The sequence below is a fragment of the Corvus moneduloides genome, chromosome 10 (assembly GCF_009650955.1).
Source record: "Corvus moneduloides isolate bCorMon1 chromosome 10, bCorMon1.pri, whole genome shotgun sequence".
Classification (NCBI taxonomy): domain Eukaryota; kingdom Metazoa; phylum Chordata; class Aves; order Passeriformes; family Corvidae; genus Corvus; species Corvus moneduloides.
This window is the reverse complement of record NC_045485.1, coordinates 24391235-24418165: the sequence shown is the minus strand read 5'-3', so window position 1 is coordinate 24418165 and position 26931 is coordinate 24391235. Positions and strand designations below refer to the sequence as shown.

Below are 26931 nucleotides of genomic sequence, written 5' to 3'. Positions count from 1 at the left end.
AATATGTGAGCTTCACATCCTACTCTTTTATGGCTCCACTAGGGTTGAGATAGGAATTGGAGCTTTATGTGTGTCCCTATTAGAGCATATAATATATCTGACCTTTTGAGATTTTGTTTTCTTCAGAGTGTAAGCATATTGTGTCTGCCTTCATTCTAACTTGGAGTTTTATTTTGAGTTAAGCGCTCTGATAGTTGTCAGTTGAAGGATGTAGAACCATGGTTATGAGATTCAATAAGCCACTGATATGATTATAATAGCCTCAGCAAATAGCTGTTACATTCAGCCCTCACAGAGCTCATTTTTTCATTCTCATTCTTACCTAAAGAAGTGCTAATGAGAACATTCTGCTATGACTTCTATAACTTTTCTCTGCTTTCTTGTATGAGACTTGGAGGTTTAGTTTGAATTTGTAAGACAGCTTTTTTCTTATGAGATTTTTTTTCAACAGGGAAACATCAGGGACTGCAAGGAGAAAAATGATAGAAACATGTTGGAGATGAAAATAGATCAGTATTTGGCACTTCATGCTGCCTAATTAGGAAAACATTTAGTTCTTTTTAATTTAATTATTTGGTTGATGTAAAGAACTTCAAGGATTTTGCCATGGAAGATCTCATTGTACATCAATATTCACATTGATTTCTGGTGTAGTTTGAGATCATGCATGTTTTCTCCAGCGTATTCCTGGTGCAGATCCCCAAGGTGTTGTATCTGTGCCAGTCTAATTGACAAAGGGGTCAACTGGTGGGACCTTCTGACTTGAGGAGATCCAACCTCATGTTGGTCAGGTTATTTCCTTAAACTGTCTTAAGAACTTAGCAGCTGAGTAAGAGAATGTGTTTGGTGATGGATCATCCAGTCCTAGTGCCGTACTACAAACCGTGTTAAAGAATAATCAAAGAAAGTGCCTTGAGCTTAGAATTTTATCACTTTGATGACAAAATTATCAGTGCATGCTGAGTTGCCTATGTCAGTTGTGTCAACTCTAAATTTGGAACTCACTCTGTTTAAGTGGAAATAGCAAATAATCCTTTTCTAACCTTAGTGGTAATTAATCTTTATCTGATTTAATTCTGATTGTTTTAAAGCTTTATTATCTCAGTATTAATGCAAATTAACCAATTCAGTTTTTTCATTGCTAAGAGGATACACAGTTGTCTGACTTCTGGAAGAAGTTGGGTTTCCTTATATTCCTGGAGTCCTCAGCCCAAACTTGCCATAAGAGACATACTGTTTGGATTTAATTCTAAAAACAAATAGTGGAAAAACCCATTCAGCTCCTTAAATAAGTAAAAATAATTCATAAAGGATACAGATTGAAAGCTGGTTTGTCATTAAGTGTATGATGGGAAGAAATGAATTTTTTTTTTAGAAATGAAATGTGATCTTTTCAAGACCTTTAGCCACGAGAGAGAATGTTTCTCTGTGCTGGAGAAGTCAGACTGGTGACAATTGTCAGTGGAGCGAATTAAGCAGAATAAGGAGTGTCTCCCCTCACACTGCTCTGCTGCCCTGCTCTCCAGCTGCTCCCAGACCCTCACCATGGATGTCTATTACTGGTTTCATTGATGGGAGGCTGTATGAATTTGTCCTCTAGGTAGACACATTTCTGTTTTAAAGGGAGCAGAAATTGTACCCAGTTACAGCTAAATGATCAAAATGCTCCTGGCTCTTGGTGTAGTTTTTGGCTTATTGATTTGGTCTGTGGTTGGCTACAGTGCATTTAAAACCAGACAAGTGAGGCAGTGGGAAATAAGGGAATATCCTACAGTGGCATGGGCTGGCCAGATGATGCAACAGGTGTTTTTCAGCTGTAAATCCTGACATTGTACGAGTTTAAATTAAAAGAGAGATTTCAATTTACGTGTTAGGTAGTGAGGATATAACGTGTAACTTCAAAAGAAAAATGCAGAAATACAGTATTAAATGTAAGTATTCAGTGTTAAGGCTCCTGAGATGCTTGCCTAGGTTATTGTTCTTCTAAGTTTAAATGCACAGTAGTACTTTTGGAAAATCACTTGTACAGACATGCTATTTCTCTTCGAGTAATGATGATTTACCACCTTTTATTTTATCTTTTGGATGTCCAGGATAGTAGCATTGGCACATCAAAACTAAAATCACATTTCTTATATCCTATTTCATTCTCTTTAGCAGCATTTGACAAGACAAAGAACAGTACATTTCCAAACTACAAAATACCCCCATATGTCCTTAGGAGAATATTACGAAACTAATGAGGCACACTTCAATAACTTCAGTCACGTACTCAAAGGAGGCAGAAGCAATATATTGACTAGTGAAGTACTTACAGAAGGAAAAAATTGGCATTTACTGTGTTGCAAGGACTTTATGACCATTTTATGGAGACTTCTGGACCCTGAGATTTAATAATCTTTTTGATTTGTCACTCCAGTGGAATGATGGTGCTCATGAATTTACTCTAAATAAAATTTTCTAATCATCCTTAGGAAAATTAGAGATATGTGGCACATTAAGGGACCAGCCATTCATCTGCTGGGTTAAACGCACTAACATAAACTTAACAAGCGATGTCGTCTTTTAACACATGCAAAGGACCAAATTATCTGCTGAAAGACTGACATTATGTAAATGTAACATTTGCTGGACCTCTAAACCCTGTGATTAAATTACTGTCTAAATTATTCTGCAATATGAATGTCGCCTACAAAAAGAAAAGCTGTAAAAGAAACGACTGTGACATCTTCGGGGTTTGCAGTATTTCCATAATGAGTGTTTGAGATGAAGGGTTTGTATGTGTAGCTCACAATCTTAATGAAATAAGGAGAAGGAAAGGGGAGGACGTGACGTGAGGAAAAGTTACTCTGCAAAGAGGTAAATTTATCCTGGGGTTTCCACAAGAATTTGTTAGCAGAAGAAGCATGGCTCAATTAAGAGGGGAATTTAATCCACAAATCAAAACTTGTCACTGGAGAGATGCTTCCCCCACCTTCCTCTGTGGATGTGTTGGGTAATCAGTGGCAGGTAATCTGTTTCCACTTAGTACTGTGAGAGTGACACATCTGTAAAACAGCAAAAAATAAAAAAGGGAAGAGTGTGCTGAGACTCTGGTATTGCAAATAATTATGGCCCTGAAAGGCTGCGTGCAAACTGTTCCCTGCAAAGAGCCAGCTCCTGGTGCAGAATAACCCATCAGTTAACTTGCACTGTATCATTAACTCACATGAATTGTCTTAACTCCTATTTCACTCATTCAAAAAATTAAAATCTAGCAGAACAAATGTGCTTCAGCAAATGGAGGAATTGAATGTTCTGTTAATTGGTTACTTAGGAAGCTGTGACAGCAACAGAGAGGGGTTGCACTTCACCCCCTGGCGCACCTGTGAGGTGAAATTACTGACAGCCCTTTTTGGGTTACATGGCACCAGGGCCCACAGTGATGGAGAGCCAACCGTCCCCTGAAAATCCATGAAGGCCAGGGGTTTGCTCCTTTAGCATCTCTGTGAAACCCCAGGTGGGAGTCCAGCAGAGATGGAAAGCAGCAAAACTGAGATGCTCAGAGAAAGCCCTTGATACCCACCTTCACGGGCGAGTAAAGGATTTCTGTAAAGCTCAGCTTTATTTCTTTGGTGTAGCTTTTGCTCTTTGGTGGGGACCTTTTTTTCCTCTGCTCTCTGTGCCTCTTTCTCAGGGGAAAGATTTGGGGAGCACAGGGGAGGCTGTGGGGCGGGAAGGGCAGCTCTGAGGCCTTGGAGAGGGAACACTCCTGCTGCCCTCCAAGCAGATATCTCTTGGGAGATATCTAACAATAGATGAAAGGAGACAAATACATGTTCATTTAGCTAAGGTGAGCTGTTACACTGCTGGGTTTCAAAGCTACTCCACATCTCCACCATCCTTAGTGACATTTTATAATTGAGAATGCTGGTTTCAACACGTGGACATTCCTCTTTGTTTTTTCAGCAGCTTGATGGGACTTCTTAATTATTTTTATGAATATTTGTGGTTGTAATGACCAGAAAATGTAGTGTGATCGTTTTACCTGCAATGTGTGCGTGTTACCTTTCCTCGGACAGCAGCGAAGTTTCCTCTCGGTGCTGTTTGCCTGAGAGCCTTGTTCCCTTCTTGTTTCATGTGCCAAATCCTGTAGCAGGAGAAGCAGTTCTGTGTTTCAGACAGGACCATTTCATTCAGCTTCTGGTGAAATCAGATGTTCTGGATGTTCATGTTCGTTTCTGGATTAGTTCATGTATCCACAAGCCAAGCAATCGTGGTGCTATTTCCAGATGAAACAGATCTCTCTCAATCCTACAGATACTTCATAAAACTCACCTCTTTTCCCAGTCCCCTCCATGTGATTTTGTTCGGTGAGACTGGGACTGAAAAGGGTTTAATTTATGTGATTTTGTAGTGATCGTACCTGTTGCAGTGTAAACTGCCTCTTAAATGGGGCGTGATGCATTTTTTGCTAGAGAAAGTTTTTTGGTTTTTTTTTTTTTTTTTTTTTTTTTGGTGTGGTTTTTTTTTTTTTTTTTACAAAAGAAGCCTGCAGTTGTCCTGGCTTCCCTTCATCCAAAGTTTCCTGGTGTGTGGGAAGAAAAGCAGGAGAAAAGAATAATAAATGTATTAATAATCATAATAACAGAAGAAACCCTCTAAACTGACTCACCTCACCAAACTATTTACAGATTCAACCAAAGTGACATCTTAATGTTGAAATTTTATTTTTTTCTTTATATCTCCTCCTCACTGGCCCTTACTAATGTAGCCTGGCCAGATCACAGCTGGGAGAGGGCTCTGCACAGGGACTTACTGGTTTTGTAAAAGCTACTGGTTTTTAGCTTTTCCTCTTCTGAAGTGGAAATACTATTTCCTGTGAAACTGTACCAAAGTTACCTGCAGGATTTGCCTCACTTTTTGTGTGAAAAGGGAATATTTCGTTTTTCCCTCTGTCTTGTTCCCTGTTCCTGTTTGATCAGTGCCCCATAAATACATCTGAAAACAGCCCCTGCTCTGAGCAGTTAGTTTGTGATTGAAAATACCAGGAAAATAGGAAAGCACAGCAATCAGTGGTATGTATACTCCTTGATTTTTCAGTTTATCCACATTCTGAAGAAAATGAGTTGCAGAGGGAAATAGCTGAGTTTAAATGCTTTGAGGGTGAGGGCTGGTCCTATATTTGATTATCTCTGATATATATATTGCTTTTATACCATAATCCCTGATAACTGAGAACTTTGGTAATAATCTGGCACAAACATCAGTAGCGCTTCAAGTTCTTGCCATCCACCTTTAATTACCCCAGGTTTACACTTGTGTAACTATAAACTGAACTTTTTCATTAATTTTTCAGCATTAAAAAAAAAAAGTAGGCTAAACTTCAGCTGTTGTAGATGAAGTATTTAGAATAATTTCCCAAAGCCCTTCATAAATGTGACATTGATTCATTGATATACAGACCATTAGCAGTTAGTCTCCTCTGTTCATCTATCATTTCAATTATCTCTAGACTTCCCCAGGGTCTTTGACAAATGGGAGACAATTTGCATTTTGTACATTAATGACCTTGGTGGAATTTGTAATTTTATCCCCCCCCATCTCATAATTATACTTTATCATTGGAGGGGAAAACCCCACAAAACTACACTGGTCTGCTTTTTAATTTAATTGGAAGCATGGGACTGTCAAGGTGATGGGAAAGGAAGAAATAAGGAAAAAAAGAAATTTGGAAGTATTTTGCGCCTTGTGGAGAACTTTCACCAGAAGATGAAGCAGATTCTTGTAAGTTAAGCTTGAGGTCTATTTTACAGTGGAATTTTGCCTCTCTGTGTCGCAGGCTTAGGGGAGCAGTTAAGAACACAGCCTAAATCTCGGCCTAAGAAGATTTGTTGCTCTTCCCCCAAACCAACTGATTTCTTCCTGGAAAAGCTGTCTCTTGGTTCCTTTGATAATGCACAAAAGGAATTTCAGAAAGTGATCCCTAAAAAGACAAAGATGTAAGGAATTGGAGCTGTGTTTTAAAACGTGTATTTCAGAGGGGTATGGCATGGCTGGATGCTCAAGAATCTTAACAATTCCCATTAATAATTTTATAATGTTTTCTAATATTAACAGATTATCCTTCTTAGCTTTATGTTCTGTAGAAGTTTGCCTGTTAAGTTAAACTATTCATTTCCTCCACTCCCATCTTTGAACCTCTGGTCTTTTACTCTAGTGGTGTTATGACCAGGTTTTAGCATTACCTGTGTTGGCCACCATTCACCCCTTTCCTGTGTTTAAAAAAGTAAATACAGAGAAATATTCACACGTTATCAGCACTTTTCACTGTTTGTTAATGGTCATAATGCAAGTATCCTGGAGAAGAGAGATGAGTATTTAGTAAAATTAGGAAGTATAAATATCTAGTAAAATGAATCCTTTTAAGCTCCTAGGTGGGCCAAAGAGGCCGTGCAGTGTGGACAGAAAAAGTGAAATTAATAACTAAAGTATCCTGTAACTGAAGAACAGCTTATGGCCTTGCTGCATTCATTCCTTCAGCAGAAAACTTCAGGCCAACTCGCAGGGTTTTGGGGTGGTTTGTTGTTTTTTGAGTAACTCGGGGATGCACACGCAGGGGCCGCATCCCATGTGGGGAAGGCGATCGCTGCCTTCTCCAGGAATATCCTCCAGTTGTTAAAACTCCCCGTTGCCAGCAGTAACGGCAGCGTGGGATCGGAGATAGCAGAGGCTCTGCCTCTCCCTTTGAACACGAAATCACTGCAGTCTCTCAGACAACATTAGGTGGTAACTGTTGGCAACAGCGGCAATGTTGGGAGCGACGTCTGTTTCTGGCTGCATTTCCAGAACCATCCGTAATGTTGTGGTGGATGTACTTTGCTCATAGATCACACTTTCCCTTTGTGCGTCACAGTGAATTTGGCTGTTTCTCCCATGCAAAAAAAATAATTAGCCTGGCTTGAATGTGAGGAATTTATTTTTTTTGGTTGGAACTGAAGGGTGAAATTCCGAATGTGGAAACCTGAGCTGTGAACAGGCATCGACCTGCGGCTGCTGTCCTGCCTTGTTGCTCAGGTTTAGGGGGTTTTATGCATATAGCAAGAAAGATCTTGGTTTTAATCAGTGCTCAGGCCAGGCTGTTCAGCCTTGGATTCCTCTGATGTGCGTTGTACAACTGTTTTTCCACCAGCTGAAGAGCTGGCAGTGCTGGGTTTGAAGAGCTTTGGTTAAATGAGATGCTCTGAGTGGTCTGTAAGAGTGAGCTAAAGATCAAGGCAAACACACTTATTGATTTACTTCCTGTCTCTTCTGAAAATAGGACTCAGACTCCAAACAATACACATGTCTGTGGAATATACTTGTCTTTGTCCATGTTACGTGTGCTGCACACAAGTGTGTGCTGGATATGTATTTAGTTTTACACAGCCTTCTGGCCCTGTTTGAATTTTTCTCCCCCTAGTAGTGTTTGCCTTTTGCTGTCTGTTTCCAATTTTTTGAGCATTTTCAATAGATCTTTAAAACTTCAAGTTTATTTCTAGTGCATGTTCTGTTCAAGAGATTTAAATTTAATACTTTGACCTTAGTGTTGCTCCAAAAACCAGAGTTTGTTATCCTAAACCAAACAATCGTACAGGAGTGTGGTGTGATGTAATATTCTACTATGGCGCACACTTTGTTAATGGTGAGGAACATGAAAATATATGTCAGCTGTTTGCAGGGAGAGAGGTAGAGCATGTTTTAAGGTGTAAAGTGTTCGTGTATAAAAAGACCAAATGATGTTGTAACTTGGAAATCTGAAATTATTTAAACTGATGAGACGCTGATGTCTCGCTGAAGACGCAAATGCAAATTTCTCTTTGGTTATACCCCCTGAAAAAAATAGGTGTGGTTCTCCATCAAGACCAGATGCCTGACATCCAAAGGGATTTAAAAAGGCAAATTTAGTTTGTGTTGGGAACCAGAATGTGAAGTTTGGGTTACATGAAACTGACTCTTCCTGCTCTGGTATGAATTAATTTCAGCCATGCAGGATTAACAATTTCAGCCCTCTAATTTCTGCCTGTGATCACCTTTGACACTGGTCTGTTGGAAAAACCTTGGGATCCCGTATTTTTATGAGCAGAATTCCCAGGCTGTGAAGCTGAGTCTGCTCCCTGTGCTCAGGCAGCAGCTACACGTGGTGAGCACATGTGTGAGCAGAGCTGGGAATGTCCCAGGTTCAAATGCTGGTATCAGGCTGAGGGAACTGGATGCCACATTGCTCCTTCTGCAGAGTGTCTGCCTTCCCCCACCACACTGGGCCAGATTTATGTTTTAAAGGAGGGTTCTGTGCTGCTCTGCTGGGAAAGGCCCTGAGAAACCACAGCTGCGCTCAGCTACTCATTGTTCATTTAAATGGAAAGAGAAAATCCTGTTTCTTCAATTCTGTGCTTTGAGCTTGTCACTGGTGAAATCTGCATGAGAGTTAATGGTTTGTACATCCCTCTTTTTTCAAGCTTGATGTAACTCCATATTCAAGTGCCCTGGTTGAATTCCTTAGTGGGAATTCCCTTTCAGTTAAAGGATGCTCACCTGGCTGCTGTTTCTGATGAGGAGGATTCAGACCTCTCTGCAATGTTTAGCTCCTGTTCAGCACTAAATGCCATCTCTGCCTTTTCAAAGGACTCCCCTTCAGCAGGGACAGTAAGCAACAATCACAGTAAGCAATAGTTAACGAGCACCCATTGGTGTCAGAGAAGTTGGAAGAATTGGGAAGACAAATTAGGCAATGGAGTTTCTGGGAATAATGACTTCCCTTGGGTTTCTTTACAAATTAAACTGATGAAGATTTAATCTTTTCTCTTTTTGTTCCCATGGGTTGCTTTGCCCTTGACACACAAGATCAGTTACTGGCAGGTGCAGTGACTGTGCCTTACACTTCTGCCTGTGTAAACTGAATAACCAGTTCCCATTTGTGTCTCTTGTAAACGAGTGACCTGGTTGTGTGGTTGTGTTTCAGCCACGCAGGGAATGATGACAGAAACGTTATTTTCTGTAGTAGGAAGTGGAGCGAGTTTACAGTTAAAGTTAGCACAGGATTTTTGTCAGGGCAGTGAGTAATTCTGCCCACAGAACTGCTAGAAAGATCTTCTAGAAATGGAAAACAAAAGATGGGAGAGAATATTCAGGAGGATATAGGAAAGAAGAAATATTTAACCCATTTCAGGCCATAGCAGAGGCTGTTGGATCTAATCCCAGGCTAGATCTGATGATGAGCAAAGGTTTGGTTTAGACTGGCAAGGACAACTATTAAGAAAAATAAGAAAAGAAAATAGGAGCTTCCATTTAAATCTCCATAATTAATTCCTGTTCTAAACTAGAACCCAGCACACATCATCCTTTCTCTGCTGAGAAATTTTTTACATTCATTTCTGTTCGTAATGGTTTGGGAAAAGAAAAGAGAAAAAAGAAAAAAAGGTTTTCATTATTCATGTGAAAAATGAACTCATTTGCTCACATGCTTAGTGCTGGGGTTAATTATATTATGAAAAAGCATAGTTTGTAAGGAACTGGCTTATTACAATAGGAATGCCCTGAGATTTAAACTGCCTAATTTGTCAGCTTGCTCAGACCATACTGCTGTAACACTCAGCCTGTTTGTAGGTTAAGCAGCAACTTCTGGGCTTGGGGCTTTGGTCCTGCACTGGGGCCTGTGGGCAGGAGAGGGGTTTGACATTTCTCTCCTGAGGGTTTCCCCGTGGCAGCACTGTCACTCAGCACCTGCAGTCCTGGCCACCTGCTGCATCAGGGACTGTACCCATGACATCAGGGACTATTTTGGACCAGGGGAGAGCTGCCCTGGTGTGGATTGAAGTGGATTGAAGTACCAGAATTGGCTGTGGAGTGCCTCGGGTGTCCCTTTCCCACAGTGTTGCAGTGGACACAAGGACACTCCTGGATTTGAGACATACATTCCACAGGTGTAGACAAAAGTTCGCTTGCTCAGATTGATGAGTTCTTCTGAGGACACAATAAAGACAGAGACAAAGCTGGAATAAGCACTTACTTTATTCTACACTTACAACAGGACTTTCCTTTGTTGTCTTTTCTGCAGCCAGAAGCTAAAGCTGTGATTTGTGTCCTTTCCCTGGGTGTTTGGAAGCTGATTTCCAGATAAGCCGTTCTTGCAGCGCTCGGTTCCCTATTCCTGCGTCCTGCTGGCTCGAGCTCATCCTCTCACACTCCTGCTGTCACGAACTCAGATTGCTGCTGTACACAGATTTTTGAGTAATGCTATAGCAGAGCTTCTAAACACCCCACGTTGCACGTGGTATGCCACCACTAAATTGTTACAATCTGACCCATCCTGACAGGTTTTACCTGGAACAAGCATTTAGTTCTGTTTGAAATTGTTCATTCACCTTTCATCCTGGGGAGCCTCAAAGGCATCACCAACGTACACATCTATCTTTATCTCTGGTTTTGTTATTGCTGTGTTGGATCACTGCAGTGCTCTTCATAAGACCTGACATCATAAATCCCTTAAAAGTACAGGTTGAGCAGAATACACAAAGTGCTGCCTTTGCTTCCTTGCTGTTCCTTTTTGATGCCAGTGCTGTGGTCTCTGAGCTTGTGTTTGGTCCTGAAGATGCTGGCACTGGCTAACCCATGGGTATCTTCAGGTTATTTACACTTCTAGATGACACTGGGTGTCACTCTCCAGCTGTCTCGGCCTGAAAACCTCTATAAACGTGCATAGCCTTGATTTTTTTTGTTCTCATGGAGATCTGTAAAACTTAATGACTGTAAATGCTAAGCTTTTAAAAATGACCCAGTACATTGGGGTTTTTTTCTATATCCTTTTTCAATTCAATTCTGCTGACCTGATTTATAGGTGTTTACAGGAAGCTGGAGAAAAGGCAGAAGTTAATGTAAATTTTCTTGAGATCCAGAAGCAGGAGAGGAGAGTTGGGGATAATAGGAAATACTAGCAAAGAGCCAGCCTTAGTTCATGACCAAGTGGTTTACTGTCTTCCTCTCTCAGGAGAGCAGAAGGCAGCAGGATGCAAGGATGTCTGGAGTCCAAGGTGCATTTTGTGACCTCTGCTTTGGGCACCAGGACTTGGCTTGGCTGGAGTCAACCGTGGCTTTGTGCTTGGGGTTTTGCACTCAAAACATCAATCCAGTTGCTAAGAGTCCTGAAGCCTCACTGATAGTCACTGCCTTGGAAATGTTTGAAGAATGTTTACCTGCCTGCAAAAATACTAAGGGTTATATTGTGAAATCAGACTTGGAAAGTTCAAAGCCTTTCTGTGTTTGAGTGTGCATAACCAGCACTTGTCGGTGCTGGAAGTCAGATACACTGCAAAGAGACTGCATTTTTAGGGCAAAAGCACTTGTAGACAAAAGCAAGGGCTTTTAAGGATGTTACTGCAGAGCCCTGAATTCTTTCTAAAAGGGTTCCATTTTGTGGCATAAAAAGTCAAAGCAGAAAGAAACCCATCTCGGCAGAGCTCTGATGTGGAGAAGGTGCCGTACAGCCAGCCAGGCTTTCTTTTATGTTTTGCTCATAACCATCATAGCAGGGAAAGGCAAACACTTGTCTAATTTGATAAAATATCTTTAATTGCAGAAGCAGTACTTGAGGTTTGGGCTGGCTGCATCAGCTCTGTTTGTAATCACAGCTCCAGCCTCACTCCACAATCAGCGCCAATTGCTGCCAATTAGCTTTTGCTAGGCTGGTGTTGCTTTATTCAGATGTTCTGGGGTGTTTGGTTGCATTATTCATACCTTGTCTGGGAAAACAGTTTAAAAATGAGTACCATTACAGGATTTCATTGTACTGTGATAGACTTTCTCTTCTCTCCACCTCTCGGTTTAGTTGTTGTGGTTTAGTGAACAGAGGAAAGCTTCGGGCATGATTTAGGTCCTGCATTTCACTTCTAGGAAATAGCTCCTGCTTGGTAGAGGATTTTAAAGAGAGATCAAAAGAAATCAAAGCTGGTGTTTTTTCACATAACAGTTTGATTTTGGAAGTCGTTGTTGCAAAATGTCATCAATGTGCAGGACATCAAAAAGAGGAAGAAAAATTTCTAAAAGTGAGCAGACATGTATATGGTTATGGAGGACTGCCATAACCAGGGGCAGAGATTTTAAAAGGACTTTTAAATGCCAGTTTCAGAACTGAGTCTGGTCTGTGGTGTAGGAGAGCTTGGGGTGGAAGGGGCCATCTCTGTACCTGCAGCAGGTACAGACTATTCTCTGTAGTGGCACAAGATGAGCTACAGGTCCAGTCTAAGACAGCAGCATGTGCCAGCATGTTGGTTTTGAGACCTTGTGGTTTCACTTATTTAAACTTTGAGCCTGTATTTTCCCCCTTCAGGATTTTATTCTGACTTCAAAGAAGTTGTTCTTAATCCAAGCAAGTGCAAATGATTGATGAATGTGTGTGGTTTTTTTTCTTCAGATGATGATTTTAATAAGGAGAAATGAATGCTAGCTAAGTATGTTTTATAAGGATCTTTGTTTGCTTTTGGTTTTGCATCTAAGTTGAATTAAATGAAATTTTTTAGTGCCACAGTAACGAAAGAAAGCAAACCATGGCAGAGCCCCACGTCCCTGGGGAACAGGGGCCGTGCACATCCTCGTTACGTGATGGATGTTCTCTGCATATAGGAATATGACATGGGGATGGAAGAGGAATGAGTGCAGCAGTAATCTTTTTAATTAAAAAAAAAAAAAAAAATTGGAAAAAGGAGGTGATAACTTGTGGAAGCACAAGGGCCACAGCTGCCAGCAGAGACAGTGGCAGTGATGGGTGTTTGCTGGGAGGTGACGTTCCTGGAGCCTGTGCCAAACTCTCCAATAAGCTCCGCTAATCAGGCGCTTGTTAATAATGACTCAGATGTACGATACTTCATAACAGCCCAAGAAGAAATATTCATCCTGGTATTGACTTTGTGGGGGAAGAAAACCTAATAAAGCATTGAGAGTGCTTAATCAATACCCGGGCTGCGCTGACTATCAGAATGAGCAGCTTTGTTTGCTACTCAGGCGGATAATTTATGGTTAGTGCTGGAAGTGATGTATGTAATTTATGTTTTAGAGACAATTACTGCTCAAAGACAACTGCTGCAAAGCTTTTTGCAGGAAACCAAGAAAAAGACAAATGCACTCTTTGGGGTGTGAGTGTTGTGCCTGGCAGCCTGTCCAGTGTATTTGATCATTACATTATATTTATGTGTGGTGTTGATATGATGTATGTGCATGTGTGCTTGTGTGAACTGTGTTGCATTGTAGCAATGAGTGGCCTTTAAAGCACAAATCAACTTTTCTCAGGTTTCGAGATTTTCTCAGACATATGGTTTTGGTTGCAGACCATCTGAGCTGTAATTAAAAAAAAAAAAAAAAAAACCAGTGTGTAAAACTTCATAAGGTACTTATTCTTTGGATCTTCAGCATTTTTAAAAAATTGAATCAAATAATTTAGATCAGTATATGAGAAATTGTCAAATGTGCATTGTGATTTGCAGACACTTGCCTATAATACCTCCTTATAAAAACAAATTGTAGGATAGTTACAGTACTACACCTTTGTGTGCCAGGCAGTCAGATTTATTAAAGGACACATATAGGAGCATTTCAGGTGCACATGATAAACTGCATTTAGACTTTGATCCTAACCATTATGAGGGTTTGGTTTGGTTTTTGTTTTACCCAACAGCACTTATGTTTTCTGAGTTAGGAATTCATGTCTCTAAATTGCTATAAAAGTCAATATAAGCTGCCAGTGCCTGTTAGAGAAAGGAATCAAACTGCTTTCTTAAAGGTATTTAACATTTAGATTCCTGAAATCAGCCCATCTTCATCGTAGTCTTCAGGAGAAGGTCCCAAGTGTTATTAATGAAATGCTGTCTTCCCTCGAAAATAACTGTGTTGTGGTTCCTGTGACTCCTGATTGAAGCAGGGTGTGTTACCCTAATGCTTTTAAACTAATCAAAATCACCTCCTCGCTCCGTGCTGGTGGGCTTTGTTCAGGCAGGATTGCAGGAACAGTGGGAGAATGATTTTACAGATTTTATTGCACTTCAGTGATTTATTACGGGTCCAGGCAGCTCTGACACGCACTGGAGTCAGTGGCTCACAGGTCAGAGCACGGGTTAGCCCCAAAGCTGGGCACCCAAATGGCAACTTGGCATGTGGCTGCCTTAAGTAAATAAAGTTGTTGCTCACATAAAGCTGATAAACACAGAAACCTGGGAAAATGGGTTTTAAATACTAGGTGGCAGTTATGAGATTCCTTTTGGTATCTTAAAAATTAGTCTTTATGTTAATGAATATTGCATAAACTTGTATGGGGAAGATAAAAATAACTTAACCTGCAGGCAGTGAGTTAACTGCTGTGCTCCCCTCATCTAAACATACAAACTGTTGCCACAATTAAATGATGTTTCACTTCATGGTTTGCCTGCTGCAGAACTGAGCCCCTGCTCGGTGCAGGTGTTTCTCCTTCCCCAGGTCTGGCCAGTCCTGTGCTCAGGGCAGGCTTAATCCCTCGCTGGATTTTAAAGGTGGTGAATTGAGCTCCAGGTGGAGACCCTGCAGAGCTGCAGCCCTCACGGGCAACTCAGTGGAGAGATGTGGAGAGGAGATTTCTACCCCAATGCCAATATATTTCTGCTTTTCACACTGATTTTTCTTCATCTGCTGTCTTCATTTGAGAGCTGGTGATAGAGCAGGTCACTGCTGTTAGATTTCAAACTGGAATTACCAATGAAAACCACTTTGTCCAGTGTCTGCTTTTATATAAAGCTTTCATTCATTTGTTGGAAATCTGAAATCACCTACATTTTCATAAAACCTTGGTGAAGGGTTGTTTTCCCTGGAGCTGAGGGTGGGTGATGTTTTCAGACTGGGAATAGCATTAAACAAGAAGAGAGAAGTGAAGGATTGGAATTGTCCTTCTCCATTTAGCATGTAGTTCTTAGGCAGGATTAATTGGGCAGAGGTGGTCTGCTTCCTGAAAAAAAGGCATGTTTCCTTCCATATCAAGTATTTTATAAGATTTTCGGAGAAAAGACACCTTTTTACGTAGTTCTGTTGTATGATTCCACGTGTGCAGGGAGTGTGGGACATGGGCACATGTCCACAATCCCTATTTTAGCATACTACTGAATTTAAGATATATTGTGGAATTTTATTTTTCCCCACGTGTGCTAGACAGATCATATATAAAGTTAATATCAAGTTAATCTAGATGAAAGGTGTTTTCAATTATTTTTCCCATGGCAAGATTGAAGGCTCACATCCAGTATGTCCCATGGATAATGTTTTTGTGTTGCAACATTGGCTCTATAAATAAATGTGAAACATTGCAGTAGCAAACATCACTTTTTTTTTTTTTTGAAGTGCCTACAGCATGTCATTACAGATGGATTGATAGGCTTGATAACATTGAACTTTAGTCAGACCTAACGTGGCAGACTTGTTACGTGTCAGAAATTTTCTGTCATTTTCTCACACATCTCACTGTTCAAAAGGCAAAATATATTTGCAACCTTGAGTGACATTGAATATGGAAAGCAGACAGAAATTTATCATTTGACAGAATTGTTTTTGTTTGGTTCATTTTACTTCTTTTTTTTTTCTTTCTTTCTTTTTTCGGTGGCAAAGCTGTAATCGGATTTTTAAATCCTGACTACTCTGTTTTAGGAATATGGAACAGCTGATGGTAGCTTGTAAAAGCTCTATGACCCGGCCTTTTACAAATGTAAAACACATTCTTTATTACTTCACATTCAGATCATTTATTTTTGTGCTTCTTTGGACTGAGGCAACATCTGACCTTTATTATGGAGTTGCAGAAAACAACTTGGCAGAGAGCAGGCAGTGGAGAAGGTCTTGAACAGGAGACAGGACAGCAAAGGATGCAGATGCTCAGAGAGCAAATTTTCATAGCATAAGGCTAAAACTGGTGAGATTTATACCTAGTCAGTGTATTCCTTCGAATGTGACTGCTCTCCAATAAAAACGTATCAAAAAAACTTGTTTCTTAACTCAGAAATTAAATCATAGTTTATTTTATGATGATTAGCTTTAAATAAGGTGTTTGTTTTAAAGACACATGGAGATGGAAAGTCAGGTTTTGCAAGTATAATAGAAAAACATGGTGGGTTTCTGGTGTAAAAAGCAGCAAGGAAATGCATGAAAACATTTCCTCGAAAGACAAAAATGAGTTTTAAGGCAGAGACAAGGAAATCCTGGACAGAGCATTAAGAAGGCGGAATTAGAAGAAGGAGAAAATGATGTTTTCAGTCATACAGCGCCAATACTTTTGTAGCTGGACCACAGCATTTTATGCTGAACAAGGAAGGAAGAGATTTCTAATTGCTGACAGGAACACTCGGCAATCAAAGGAGAAACTTCCTATATATTAGCATGCAACAGCACTATACACTTCCGAATGGATTATACCCTGGTGAAATCAAGGGGATAATGATTAGCTCCTCAGCTGGAAGGGTTTTGTTCCAATATTTTGGTTCAAAATATAGCCATTGGTGTTAATAAATCGGGCTGTATATCCTTGACCACCTCACCCAGTCAATATTTTACCCCAGGAGGCCATGTGGCATTGCGGGTGCTAAAGAATAAAGTAATTCTTCCCTTTATTTTGTTTTTAAAAAATGAAATCAAAAGAGCAAGGAGATTTTATTAGTTTTCAATCCTGTTAGTATAAATAGAAGTCGAAGCTGTGGAGCCGGGTCATTATGTGGCTCATTACTGTTTATTACCACGAGGCACATCAAGATGTCTGCAAGCTGGGGGGAGTGGAGTGGATCCCTTGGAAGGGGCGCGCTTGTCGCGCTCCGCGCGGCGCCGAGCGCTCGCGTGCCTCCTCCCAGTGCTTGGAGGAACACATCCAAAATCTGTCGCTTGTCATATGTTCTCCCTGCCTCAGCCGAGGAGAAGCGAGCAGACGCTCGTTCTTATTTTGGTGCCGTTTGTTTTTGGAGAGGAGCGGGGGGGAGTGTTTTTCTCGGGGAAAAGTTTCTGTTTAAATTGCATTCCCGTGAAATCGAGAAGAGCCTTCTTGGCTTCACGCGAGTTAGGATTTGGTTTGTTGTGTAGCTCTGAGATAACTGAATTCTATTTTATTTTTTTATAGCCTGCCAGTGTTTTCCAGTTTCACTGAGGACAAAGAAACTACCATTTTGTTGATCATTGCATTGAATCTAAAGCTGTAGAGACACGAGATGGTTTTAGTGGGTTTGTGCCTCTTCAGCTACACTTTAGCAAAAGTTGGGGTTTCATGATACACTTTTCTTTTAGCTTTTTAGTGGTCTGAAATGTCCTCAAAAAATTCTTTTAACCTGTGGCTTTTAGCCAGGATCAGAAATGAGCCAGTCAAGTGAAGCTCGAGCCCATCGAAGAAGTAACAAACTTTGGTAAATCTTAGTCTTTAACAACGAAGGGTTACAGTTGAAAGGCTCTCACCTCTCTTGTATGAATGTGAAATCCGTTTTTTTAATTTTTCTTTACAAACTAATTAAATCTAATTAAATGGCTTTTTTAAAGCCTCATTTCCCCCTTGGGAACAAGGCATGCCACTAATACAGAGTAACTGCCTGTGGTTTTTACAGCCATGATGATGCTTATCTTCTGCTGCTTAATCCTCCTCCTCCTGACATCCCTGCTATCTCACCTGAAAGCAACATGAGATCCTTCCCAGTGCCAAAGGCCTGTCAGATCTGTCATCTGCACCCTCAGCCTGGGCTTGGAGGAGATGTTGTGTCTCCTCAGCGCTGTCTGTGCCACCAAGCCAGATCAAGAGATGTGCCCAAAAATTGAAGCCAAGCCCCCCGGAGCCCATTATTCTCACACAGGTCCATCCCTGCTTGCCCTGGCGCTGCTGGATTGGGTGTGTGTTGGTCATCAACACTTCAGAGAGCAAAGTGAATGAGAAGGCATTTCCCGAGTTCCGGTGTGCATGGAATCAGTGCAGCAAATACCTGCTGGGTTTGTTACATTTACCATCCCCCTTGAACAAATTTTCTGTTTTGGAAATCACTTCCACACCGTCTGTTGTCTCTGCTCCTGCTCAGCAGAGCAGTACTGCTGGCCTGATGGTTCCTATCATATTTCTTTGAAATTTCTTACGTAGGGTATTTAAGTAGATTTGTAAGTGAACATCTTTGCTCTTGATTTTTCTCTGCCACTGGCTGTCTATTTACTTATTTATTTTTTTCATTTAGTTCTTTAATGTTCTTCATTTGTAATGTGTAAAGTTCTATTTTGCATGCAAGAAAACACCAGCTTACGAGGTGAATAAGTGAGGTGTGTAGATACCAGCACCTGACAGAAAGGAGGACCATAATTGATTTAAAATCCTACCATCTTTCAGAGATTTTTCATCTCTGCCACTGCTTCTAGAAGCAACTTTACACCCAAGTGAGGCTGCTGGAATGAGTGTACAGAGGTTGTTCCTGATGTCGCTGCCCAGAGGCGGAAGTTGGCGAGCTGGGTAGAGCCTGTAGCCAGAGCCAGGTGGGCTCTGCGCTCAGCTTGTGCAGAAGGGGAGGGGGAAAATCCCACCCTTCCAACTCTTAGAATCACAGAACCATTTAGGTTGTAAAGACCTTTAAGACCATTGAGTCCAACCATTAACCCAGCACTGCCAAGCCCACCACTAAAGCACGTCCCCAAAGGCCACATCCACTAATGGTGGGGCTCAAGGATCTTAGAGGTGTTTTCCAGCTGTAATGATTCTATGATATTTATCTTTTAAATCCCTCTAGGGATGGTGTCTCCACCACTTCCCTGGGCACCCTTTCAATGCTTGGCAATCCTTTCAATGAAGAAATGTTTTGTGATACCCAATCTAAACCTCCCCTGGGACAACTTGGTTGGGTGGAGGGGCTCAGCAGCGTAGCTGCGAGTTGCTGCTCTTGGGTTTGCTTCAGGGTCCTGAGCTGAGTTTCATCTCAGAAACTTTGTAATTTTTTCACCTCAGTCAGACACGATTGTCTTTAGATCTTCAGGCAGTGTGGTCAGTGCCCACTCTTCACTGGTTGCTTGTGCTTTCTTCTGGCAGATGTGAATGAGTGCACCATGGAGAACGGGGGCTGCCACGACCGCTGCTGCAACACCATCGGCAGCTACCACTGCAAGTGTCCAGCTGGCCAGAAGCTGGGGGAAGATGGAAAATCCTGTGGAGGTAATGCTTTGTGCCATGTCTCACTGCTATTAAGGAATCAGCAGACTTAGGAAGGAGAAGGAGATGCTGGCTTTTATGTGGAGCCAGCTGAAGAGCGTGTGCTCAGAGTTGTCGAGAGTGCGGATCTTCTCATGTCTGGATTATGAAGATGTAACTGTAAGAACACTTCAAAGGGTTGGGGTTTTGTTTTATTTTGTCGAAAAAAATGTTATCACTTAACCTGGATTGGCTGTGCCATGTTCTGATTATGGGATTTCCATCATCAATTTAAAAACCTGAAGGAAGTGTATACGCTTGATAATATTTCATCTGTCTCTGAAGCAAAATGGTTCTTACCAGAAGATACACATACATTTTCACATTTCAATCACAATTCCACAGCTAGAGATTAACTGAATAAAAAAGGATTTAAAAACCACATGCTATGTAAACCCATTTGTCTTTTTCCTAAGGGAGATTTAAGTCTAGTTAGTGTATTATAGGGTAAAATTTGTTCGTATGCAAAAACTTAATGTTAGAACACATAATGAATTATGGTCAGACTTCCTAAAGGTGCACTGGTAAACAGAGTGGGTGTGAACAAGCCCAGATGAGGTGTTGACCTAGAGTCACTACATTTTGTGCATCAACAGATGCTGCAGAAGGTGGAGGAGGCCAGGTGTTAGGTACCCAAGGTGTGCTGCATTGCAGGCCAGAGCAGTTCCTTCTGTCTGAGCTCTCCCCTGACACAGGGAACGGGGATGTGCTGCCACATGCTCTGGTGTGCTCTGCTGTGTGCCTGGGTTGCACCTCCCCTGCATTTCAGTGCTGCAGTAAATGCATCAGTGATGATTTTTTTTTAATCTCAGGGCAGCTTTTCATTAACTGTATTACCAGCTTTCCACAAGAAACAGTATTCTCTGGCTTTTCCCATTGCACAGTATCTCACACATTCCTTTCTTCCAGGATTTCATTTTACCATTGTTCGACTCCTTCTTAAGGTTTGTACAAAGCACTGTATTTCTTGCTTGTGGTCATATGATTTATCCTAACTTTATAATTTATTTGCCTGCACTCCTTTTTTCCTTTGATTTTTGGACTATATTTTGTCTGACCAGGAATTGCAGTGGGATATATTATTAGCTGTTTTGAAGCTATTTTTTGAAATCTTCAGGCAAAAATGGAAACATACAATGAGCTGGAAACGCTCAAGTCATAGAACAAAGGGAACGTGGTGGTGTCACTCAGTACACCTGAAATCCTGCAGAGGTGACAACCACAACGAGCATTTGGCTGTACTGACCTGCAAGGAGGCCAATTTCAGCCAAGTTCTGGCCATCAGGTGTTATGATATCAGTAACTTAGTGGTTGGTTACTACATGAGGGAAGAGTGAGCTCCCAAACAAAACTGTGTGTGCTGCTGGAAGGTCTTCGAGGGTGTGGCACTGAACTGGGGCTTTATTGATGCCTCTGCTTTGCTCAGAGGAGTCATTTTGCAGATGGGAGTAAAACAGCTCCTCATTCAGGTTAACCAGTGGTTTTGGAGGAATGAAGCTTATTGTCATTCTGGGTTGTTCCATTCTTTCTGTCTTTATGGCATCACTGTGCTTTATGTTACCTCTTAGTCTAAACTCAGGCGTTAAATAGATGTGCACTATTGTTCTGCTCCCATTATTTGTCTCATGGTTGGTTTTATTTCACTGGTGCCTGCAATGATCGATTGGTGTACGGGGTTTTTTTATAAGCCAAGGTACAAATAAGGTGTATTGTTAGAAAAGCAGCATGGAAGTAGCACAGATTTTGTTCAGCGAGTCATTATTGCTGGAAAGATTGATCATGTTTTTCAGAAACAAAATAGAGCATCCTTCTGACAAAAGGGAAAGATGTCAGGAAATAACTGTTGGGTTTTTTTAAATATTATTTTAGCCATTTGTAGCTGTTGAATGCTAAGGAAGGGAAAGTGGATAAAAATTCACTAACCAACAACATGCTGAAGTGCACTGCTCTTTTGATCAATCATTGCTGGGAGTTTGTGAACAATTCTTTTGGAGACCCAAAGGCCTAATTTCACAGCTTGAATGAGCTGACAGTGCTCAACATCTCCACCTTCCAGGGTGTCAGAGGTGCGTGCAAGACACGAGGCTCCATGAATATGCACGAGACAACAGCATAAAATAGGTGAGATAATCTTAAAATAGTTATTACTATCAGCTTTGATTAAACCTTCCCCTTCTTGAGTGGTTCCGTGGCTGGTTGGACCCACATGGGGAAGGGGATCAAGCAGCACAGCCTGGGACACCCTGTGGTGCAGGGTCTATCCTCCTTCCAGGGCCTGTAGGGATCTTTCCTGGCTATTTGTAGGGATCGTTCCTGGCTGTTTGGGGGTTCTTATGGCAGGATATGTCATTCAGAGTTACGTAGTTTGTAAAGTCTTGCTTCGCTTTGGTGCGGGATACTTGTATCAAGAGGCAAGGTGTGGTGAGATGAAGGCATGTGCATCTCCGTAGAAATGCCAGCCAGAGCAGTGACCTGATTAGCCTTTCAGAACTAATTATCTCCATGTTGTACTGCAGCTTTCACTCTCCAGCCTTCATGCTCAGAACTTCAGTTTGCTTCTGTGACAGAGAAATATCTTCTGGCAGCTCCTCGTGTAGGCATTACAGATTGTGACAGAAAGCTCCTGCTTCCCTCCCGCTCCTCGTGTGCCTGGTGGAAATGAATGATGAGACGGGATTTGGCTTTAAATCACTGCACAAATAATGTGACAAATTAATATTTGACGTTTACTGGTGTGTAGGACTGTCAGGCTGATGCTGTGCCCTGTGCATCCCGTGGTGTTCCTGGGGCAGCCTGGGGAGGGGCCATGGGTGGGTTTGCTCAGAAAGGTGGTCTGAGGAAGGGAGGGGAGATGGGTGTGTGTCCCATATCTCCTTGTTTGTGAAGCAGAGGTACCACTGACAGCCTGTGTCAGCGAGATAGGCTGTGAAATGCAGAGATATCCTCATTTCATATTTTATTCTAATGCGAAACAGTTCTACTGGAGCATTGCAAAATGCAGAAATGGTATTTTCTGAACATAAATACCACTTTAAATGGTATTTTAAATGGTAATTTGAAAGCTCAGTTGTTGGCACAAGTCTAGATTTGTAAGGGATGCTGAGGCTACAGCTACAAAAGCGTGTTTTCACACATGAATAAGCTGCAGAAGTCAAGTAGAAAAAGGTCGTGACCTTATGTTAACCTTCTTTGGTAAACTGTCATTTCTTATTTATATTATTGTGTTCTCATCTGTCAAGGCAACTGGAGGAACTTAGAGACAAGTGAAGTCCTGTGATTAACTGTTGATGAAAAAAGCCCCTATTTTGTTGATTAGAGTGATATTGCAATCACTGTAACCCCGTCCCCAGGGGTTTCGGTCAAACCTCGGAGCTCTGGCAGGTTTCCTGACCTTGGCCAGGGGGACTTTGGGAGCAGCTGCCTCCAGAGCCGGAGTGTGACTGTGCAGGGCCACCACTGGTTACCCCAGTAATGGAAGAGTCACCAGGGTCAGTGCTGGAGCCTGATCCCAGGGCACATGGGAACTCTCCAAATGCTGTTTGTTGCCTTGGAAGAATTAATAGTGGGCTAAAAGGAATACTGAGGGACATGTCTGAGAGCAAGGAAGTGTTTATTAATATGGTGACAGCATTTATTAAGTTAACAAGGTCTGAGATATAACTTATTCTTGTCAAATTCTGGTTTTGTTGAAGAGAACAAACATTAATTCTGCATTTGGGCTGTTTTCCCTGCCCAGCAAATCAATGTACAGGTGTCTGCCATGTCCTGTGATAAAACCTGAACGATATGCACTTTGAGGGAAATACCAAGGAATTTTTAACTACATTTATTTAATTTTTATTAGAACAGGAGAAATGAGTCTACTGGAAGGATTCAGGATGCTTTTGCATTGTCTTAACTCTAAAAGTTGCATTTGATTCAACACGCATCATTGGCAGGCCGTGACACTGAGGTACTTATTTCCAGGAACACTTCAACAGAAGGAGAACAAGGAGAATATATTTTACAAAAAGAAAAAAATGTACCAGTTCATACTCTAGATGCAACAAATACCACACCAACTGAACTCAACTCTTACAGCACTTAAGTGAAGGCACCCCTAGATGAGGTGAAGCCACCCAGCCCTCTTCATCTTTCTCTATTTCAAGGCCTTGTCTTGAGACAAAGAAATAAATCCAGTTGCAGGAATTGTATCACAATTATCTAATTATTTGTAACTGAATTACTCTGCCCACCTCATGTCTGCCTCATGGAGTGAGGGGAACTGACAACTCCACCTCAGCAACTTAGCAGACCCTGGGTGAGCCATCGTGGTAACTGAGGTATTTCAGGGTATTGGAATTTTACAGCAGTTCTAAAAAGAAGAGAAAAAGAACAGGCAAAAGAAAAAGACTTGTGAGAGGAGAGAAGGTAAAATCTAATTTCTGATTTTTCCAACCCTGTTGTTAGTTGTTCTCAGGTATCCTGGGACTCCAGCTTGGGCTTTTAGAGCTAAGTCAGATAATTTCAAGTATTTAAGTTTCAAAGTATAAAAAACCCGCAGTAATCTGCCGGGGGGGGGGAAGAATAAACATTTTCTTCTCCATTAGTTTGTACATCCAGAATAGTGGTAAATGTCTGATAATTAAAGTGAATTCAACAAGAAGCAATACTTGTTTTTAAATTTAAATATTATTTATGATTGCTTCTACCTGTCAAATCAGTGTTTTTAGTCATGAGTAAAAAGCATAATAATTGCTTTGATTTCAGATCCCAGTTGATAATAAGAAAAAAAAAAGGAAGGGTTCCCCTACTTCTCTCATAGAGGGAACTGTATTAACTGAGATTAAGGATTAATTGTGCATTATAAACACTATTTGGCATTGCGCACTCAGACTTCTGTGGTTTTCTGGAGACTGTTGGATTTAGGCAGGAGAACTGTGTGATTTTTGTGCATGGCTGCAGAGAAGCTCCAGGCAGAAACTGCTGGAGACGTCCATAGCTACATTTGCAAACTTGATGGGGAATCTAATTTTATTTCTACTCCCAAGTCATTCTTTTGGAATTCTCCATTTCAAGCATTTCTCTCTGGCTCTTGAGCAGAAATGATGGGTGGAGGTTGTTCCTCTGACCTGCCTCGTGCTCTCCCAAGCCGTGTTGGATCCGGCTGGGATCAATAGCTGTGCGGAGCTGTTACGCTCTCCTAGGCGCATGGTGTCATCCGTCTGCATTTGTCTGTTCCTGGTAGTTCTACAGCAAAAAAAGTGCTCCAGATAAGTAGCAAAAATGACAACAGATTCATAGTAACACTGACTGCAGCTTATTGGAGTTTTTAAATGAATTACCTGAGTGCTGATTCCTGGCAAGCCCGGGCAGACAGGAACCTGAGCTGAATTTCGGGGGCTCATTCCAGGCTGGCAGTGGCTGTCAGCGCAGCAATGCTTGGTCTGGGCAGTCCCCTTGCTTTTGGTGAGCCCTTGTGAGCATAAAACACTCAGCTACATGCTGGGGGCACACAAACCTTTTCCATCTTACGAAAATATATCAAATACTAAACTCTGCAAATCCCAGCATTTTGCATCTGTTTCTCTTCAGTCAGGGAAGGGACACATTGCTCGGGCCAGAACAGACACTTCCTGCCTGGTTCTGTGTCAGTCTGGGCTGAGAAGAGCAGCTGATGCTCTGATAATTGATTTATTGTTGAATTTTAATTACCCTTGTTTAGTTTCTTCCTGATTCCTGCTTGACTGTTGCTGAAGTCTCCCTGCTCTTCTCTCCCACACCGAACAAAGGCGGCTGTGAGCTGAACCACCCGATTTCTCACATCTGCCATCCCTCGGGGTAGACAGGCTCACAGTTATGACAGCTCCCTCCAAAGTGAATATTGCCATTGAAGGCTGAGCTCGTTTATCCTGGATACACGTTTTCATCGATAGGAGCTGAGAACAGGCTGAGTCAGTTTTCAGTCACTTTTTAAGTAGAAGTTTTATGCATAGCAGTTGGGTCAAGGGTACTATTACCCTAATCCAAGCCTCCAAAGCAAGAGCTGAATGAATGCTACCTTTATTTGCAGCCCTTGACTCTTGGGGAAGACTGGGACCACTTATATTTCAAGGGCTCAATGATTATTTCCAGATAATCTTGGTAAATCTCTTTTTTTCAATGGAGCTTGTTTTCTGGTGCCTACATTTTTCCCTTTGAATGCTTAATTCAGCTGCAACGTTTTAATAACAGCCTTTTGCATAAACAAACCATGGAACTGGCAGTTTAATTTTCAGGTTGTGTCAGGATTACACAGGGTTAGGTGTAGTGCAGCTTGTCACCATGTCATACATTTCCTGCATCTCAACTTCTGCCATGTTCCAAGGCAGCAGCTTTTAAGAAGCACGGTACTGCTCATACCCCACAGCAGACTGGCACCTTTTCCCTTTGCATTTCAGTTATCAGATGAATTATTGATCACTGATCTGAAGGGGGAAGCTTGTTTCTGGATGTCACAGGTAGCAGCAAACGCAGAGTCCTGTCTCGGCGGCATCTGCCGGTGCCGTCCATATGGCGCTCGCAGCTCCCCGTGCGTCACAGCTGATCACAGACTCGGCACATGGACTGCTTCCCAAGGCTTCCAGCTACCTTGTCTTCCTCCAGCTCCACCAGCTGGAAGGAAATACAGAGCAGAAACCTCAACTTGCCATTCTCCTTGGAAAGGAGTGTTTGTGGGAAGTGCAGGGACAGTGACCGTCACCCCCTCCCTCGTTCCTCCGTGGGTAGCTCCAGGTCTTGCAGTTGTGAGTTTGTGCACAAAGTTGGGCATGGGCAAAATAAAGTGGCCTGGAAAGTTTTCTTTGTCCAAACCACTTGATGCAGAAATCTCTATTGATCAGCTGTTGATAGTGAAAACACTTAAAGTTCAGAAATATTATGGTATTTGTCACACTACTCAGGGACTTAATGCTTTTAATTAATATAGGAGCTGTGAAGAGTTGGATGAAAAGCATTATAGAACTATATGAAAAGACTATTACTGTCCAGATGAAAGATAGTATTTGGAAATAATGTGACAAAAAATGATAGACTGAGGTACAAATATGTTTTGAGATATTTCTAGGGCTCTGATTAGTTTGTATTAGCTAGTTTTTTGCATTTATGACTACCTCTGAAAGGCAGGTTATGGAGAATGTTAGCATTCCAGTGGGCTGATTGACAATAATTAGGTTTTTTTTAAGGAAAGGAAAGAAGCAGGGTATTGTTGGAGCTGACTAATGTGAATTAAAAGCCAGGTAATCATTTCTGCAATTACAGAGATACAATGATTGCTGTTGTAAGAGAAGAAAATCCACTCGTACTTTTAAGAATCATTGTGTAGGAAGAGCTTTGCAAGCCTGAAATTGAAGCTCTGGTCAGGGTCTCCAAAATTACACATAGTAGTAATTTTATGCAGAAGCAAGACTTTTGAATACTTAAATTATAGCTTGTTTGTAGCAAGGTATTTACCAGCAAATACAGGCATCTTATAAACAGCCCATGAGTCATCTTGGTGTTCATTTCGAGCACATCGAAAATGCAAATTGCAGCTGAATTATTCTTGTGTGGAGAAGCGAGGCTTAGAAAAACCTTAAATTCGTACTTTAAATGGAAATTATGAGGGGAAAAATGTGCACATTTGCCTTTCAGAGGAGGTTATTGTGCAGGGTGTCTACAGCTTTTTCTATAGCTTTGCCTACAGGCTCCGTAAACAAGGACTG

The 26931-nt window shown here is 41.5% G+C and overlaps 1 protein-coding gene across 9 annotated transcripts in view; it reads left to right on the top strand.

The window, feature by feature from the left end:
• The window catches only part of LOC116448728 (multiple epidermal growth factor-like domains protein 6), a 190100-nt gene that overhangs the window by 83029 nt on the left and 80140 nt on the right, over nt 1-26931 (top strand). For all 9 annotated transcript variants that reach the window (XR_004242095.1, XR_004242094.1, XM_032119575.1 and 6 more), the window contains exon 5: nt 19052-19174. Coding sequence is in view for 7 of the 9 variants with exons in the window: in XM_032119575.1 (XP_031975466.1) it covers nt 19052-19174 (123 nt within the window). In the remaining 2 variants the exon portion in view is untranslated. The remainder of the gene's footprint in view (nt 1-19051; nt 19175-26931) is intronic.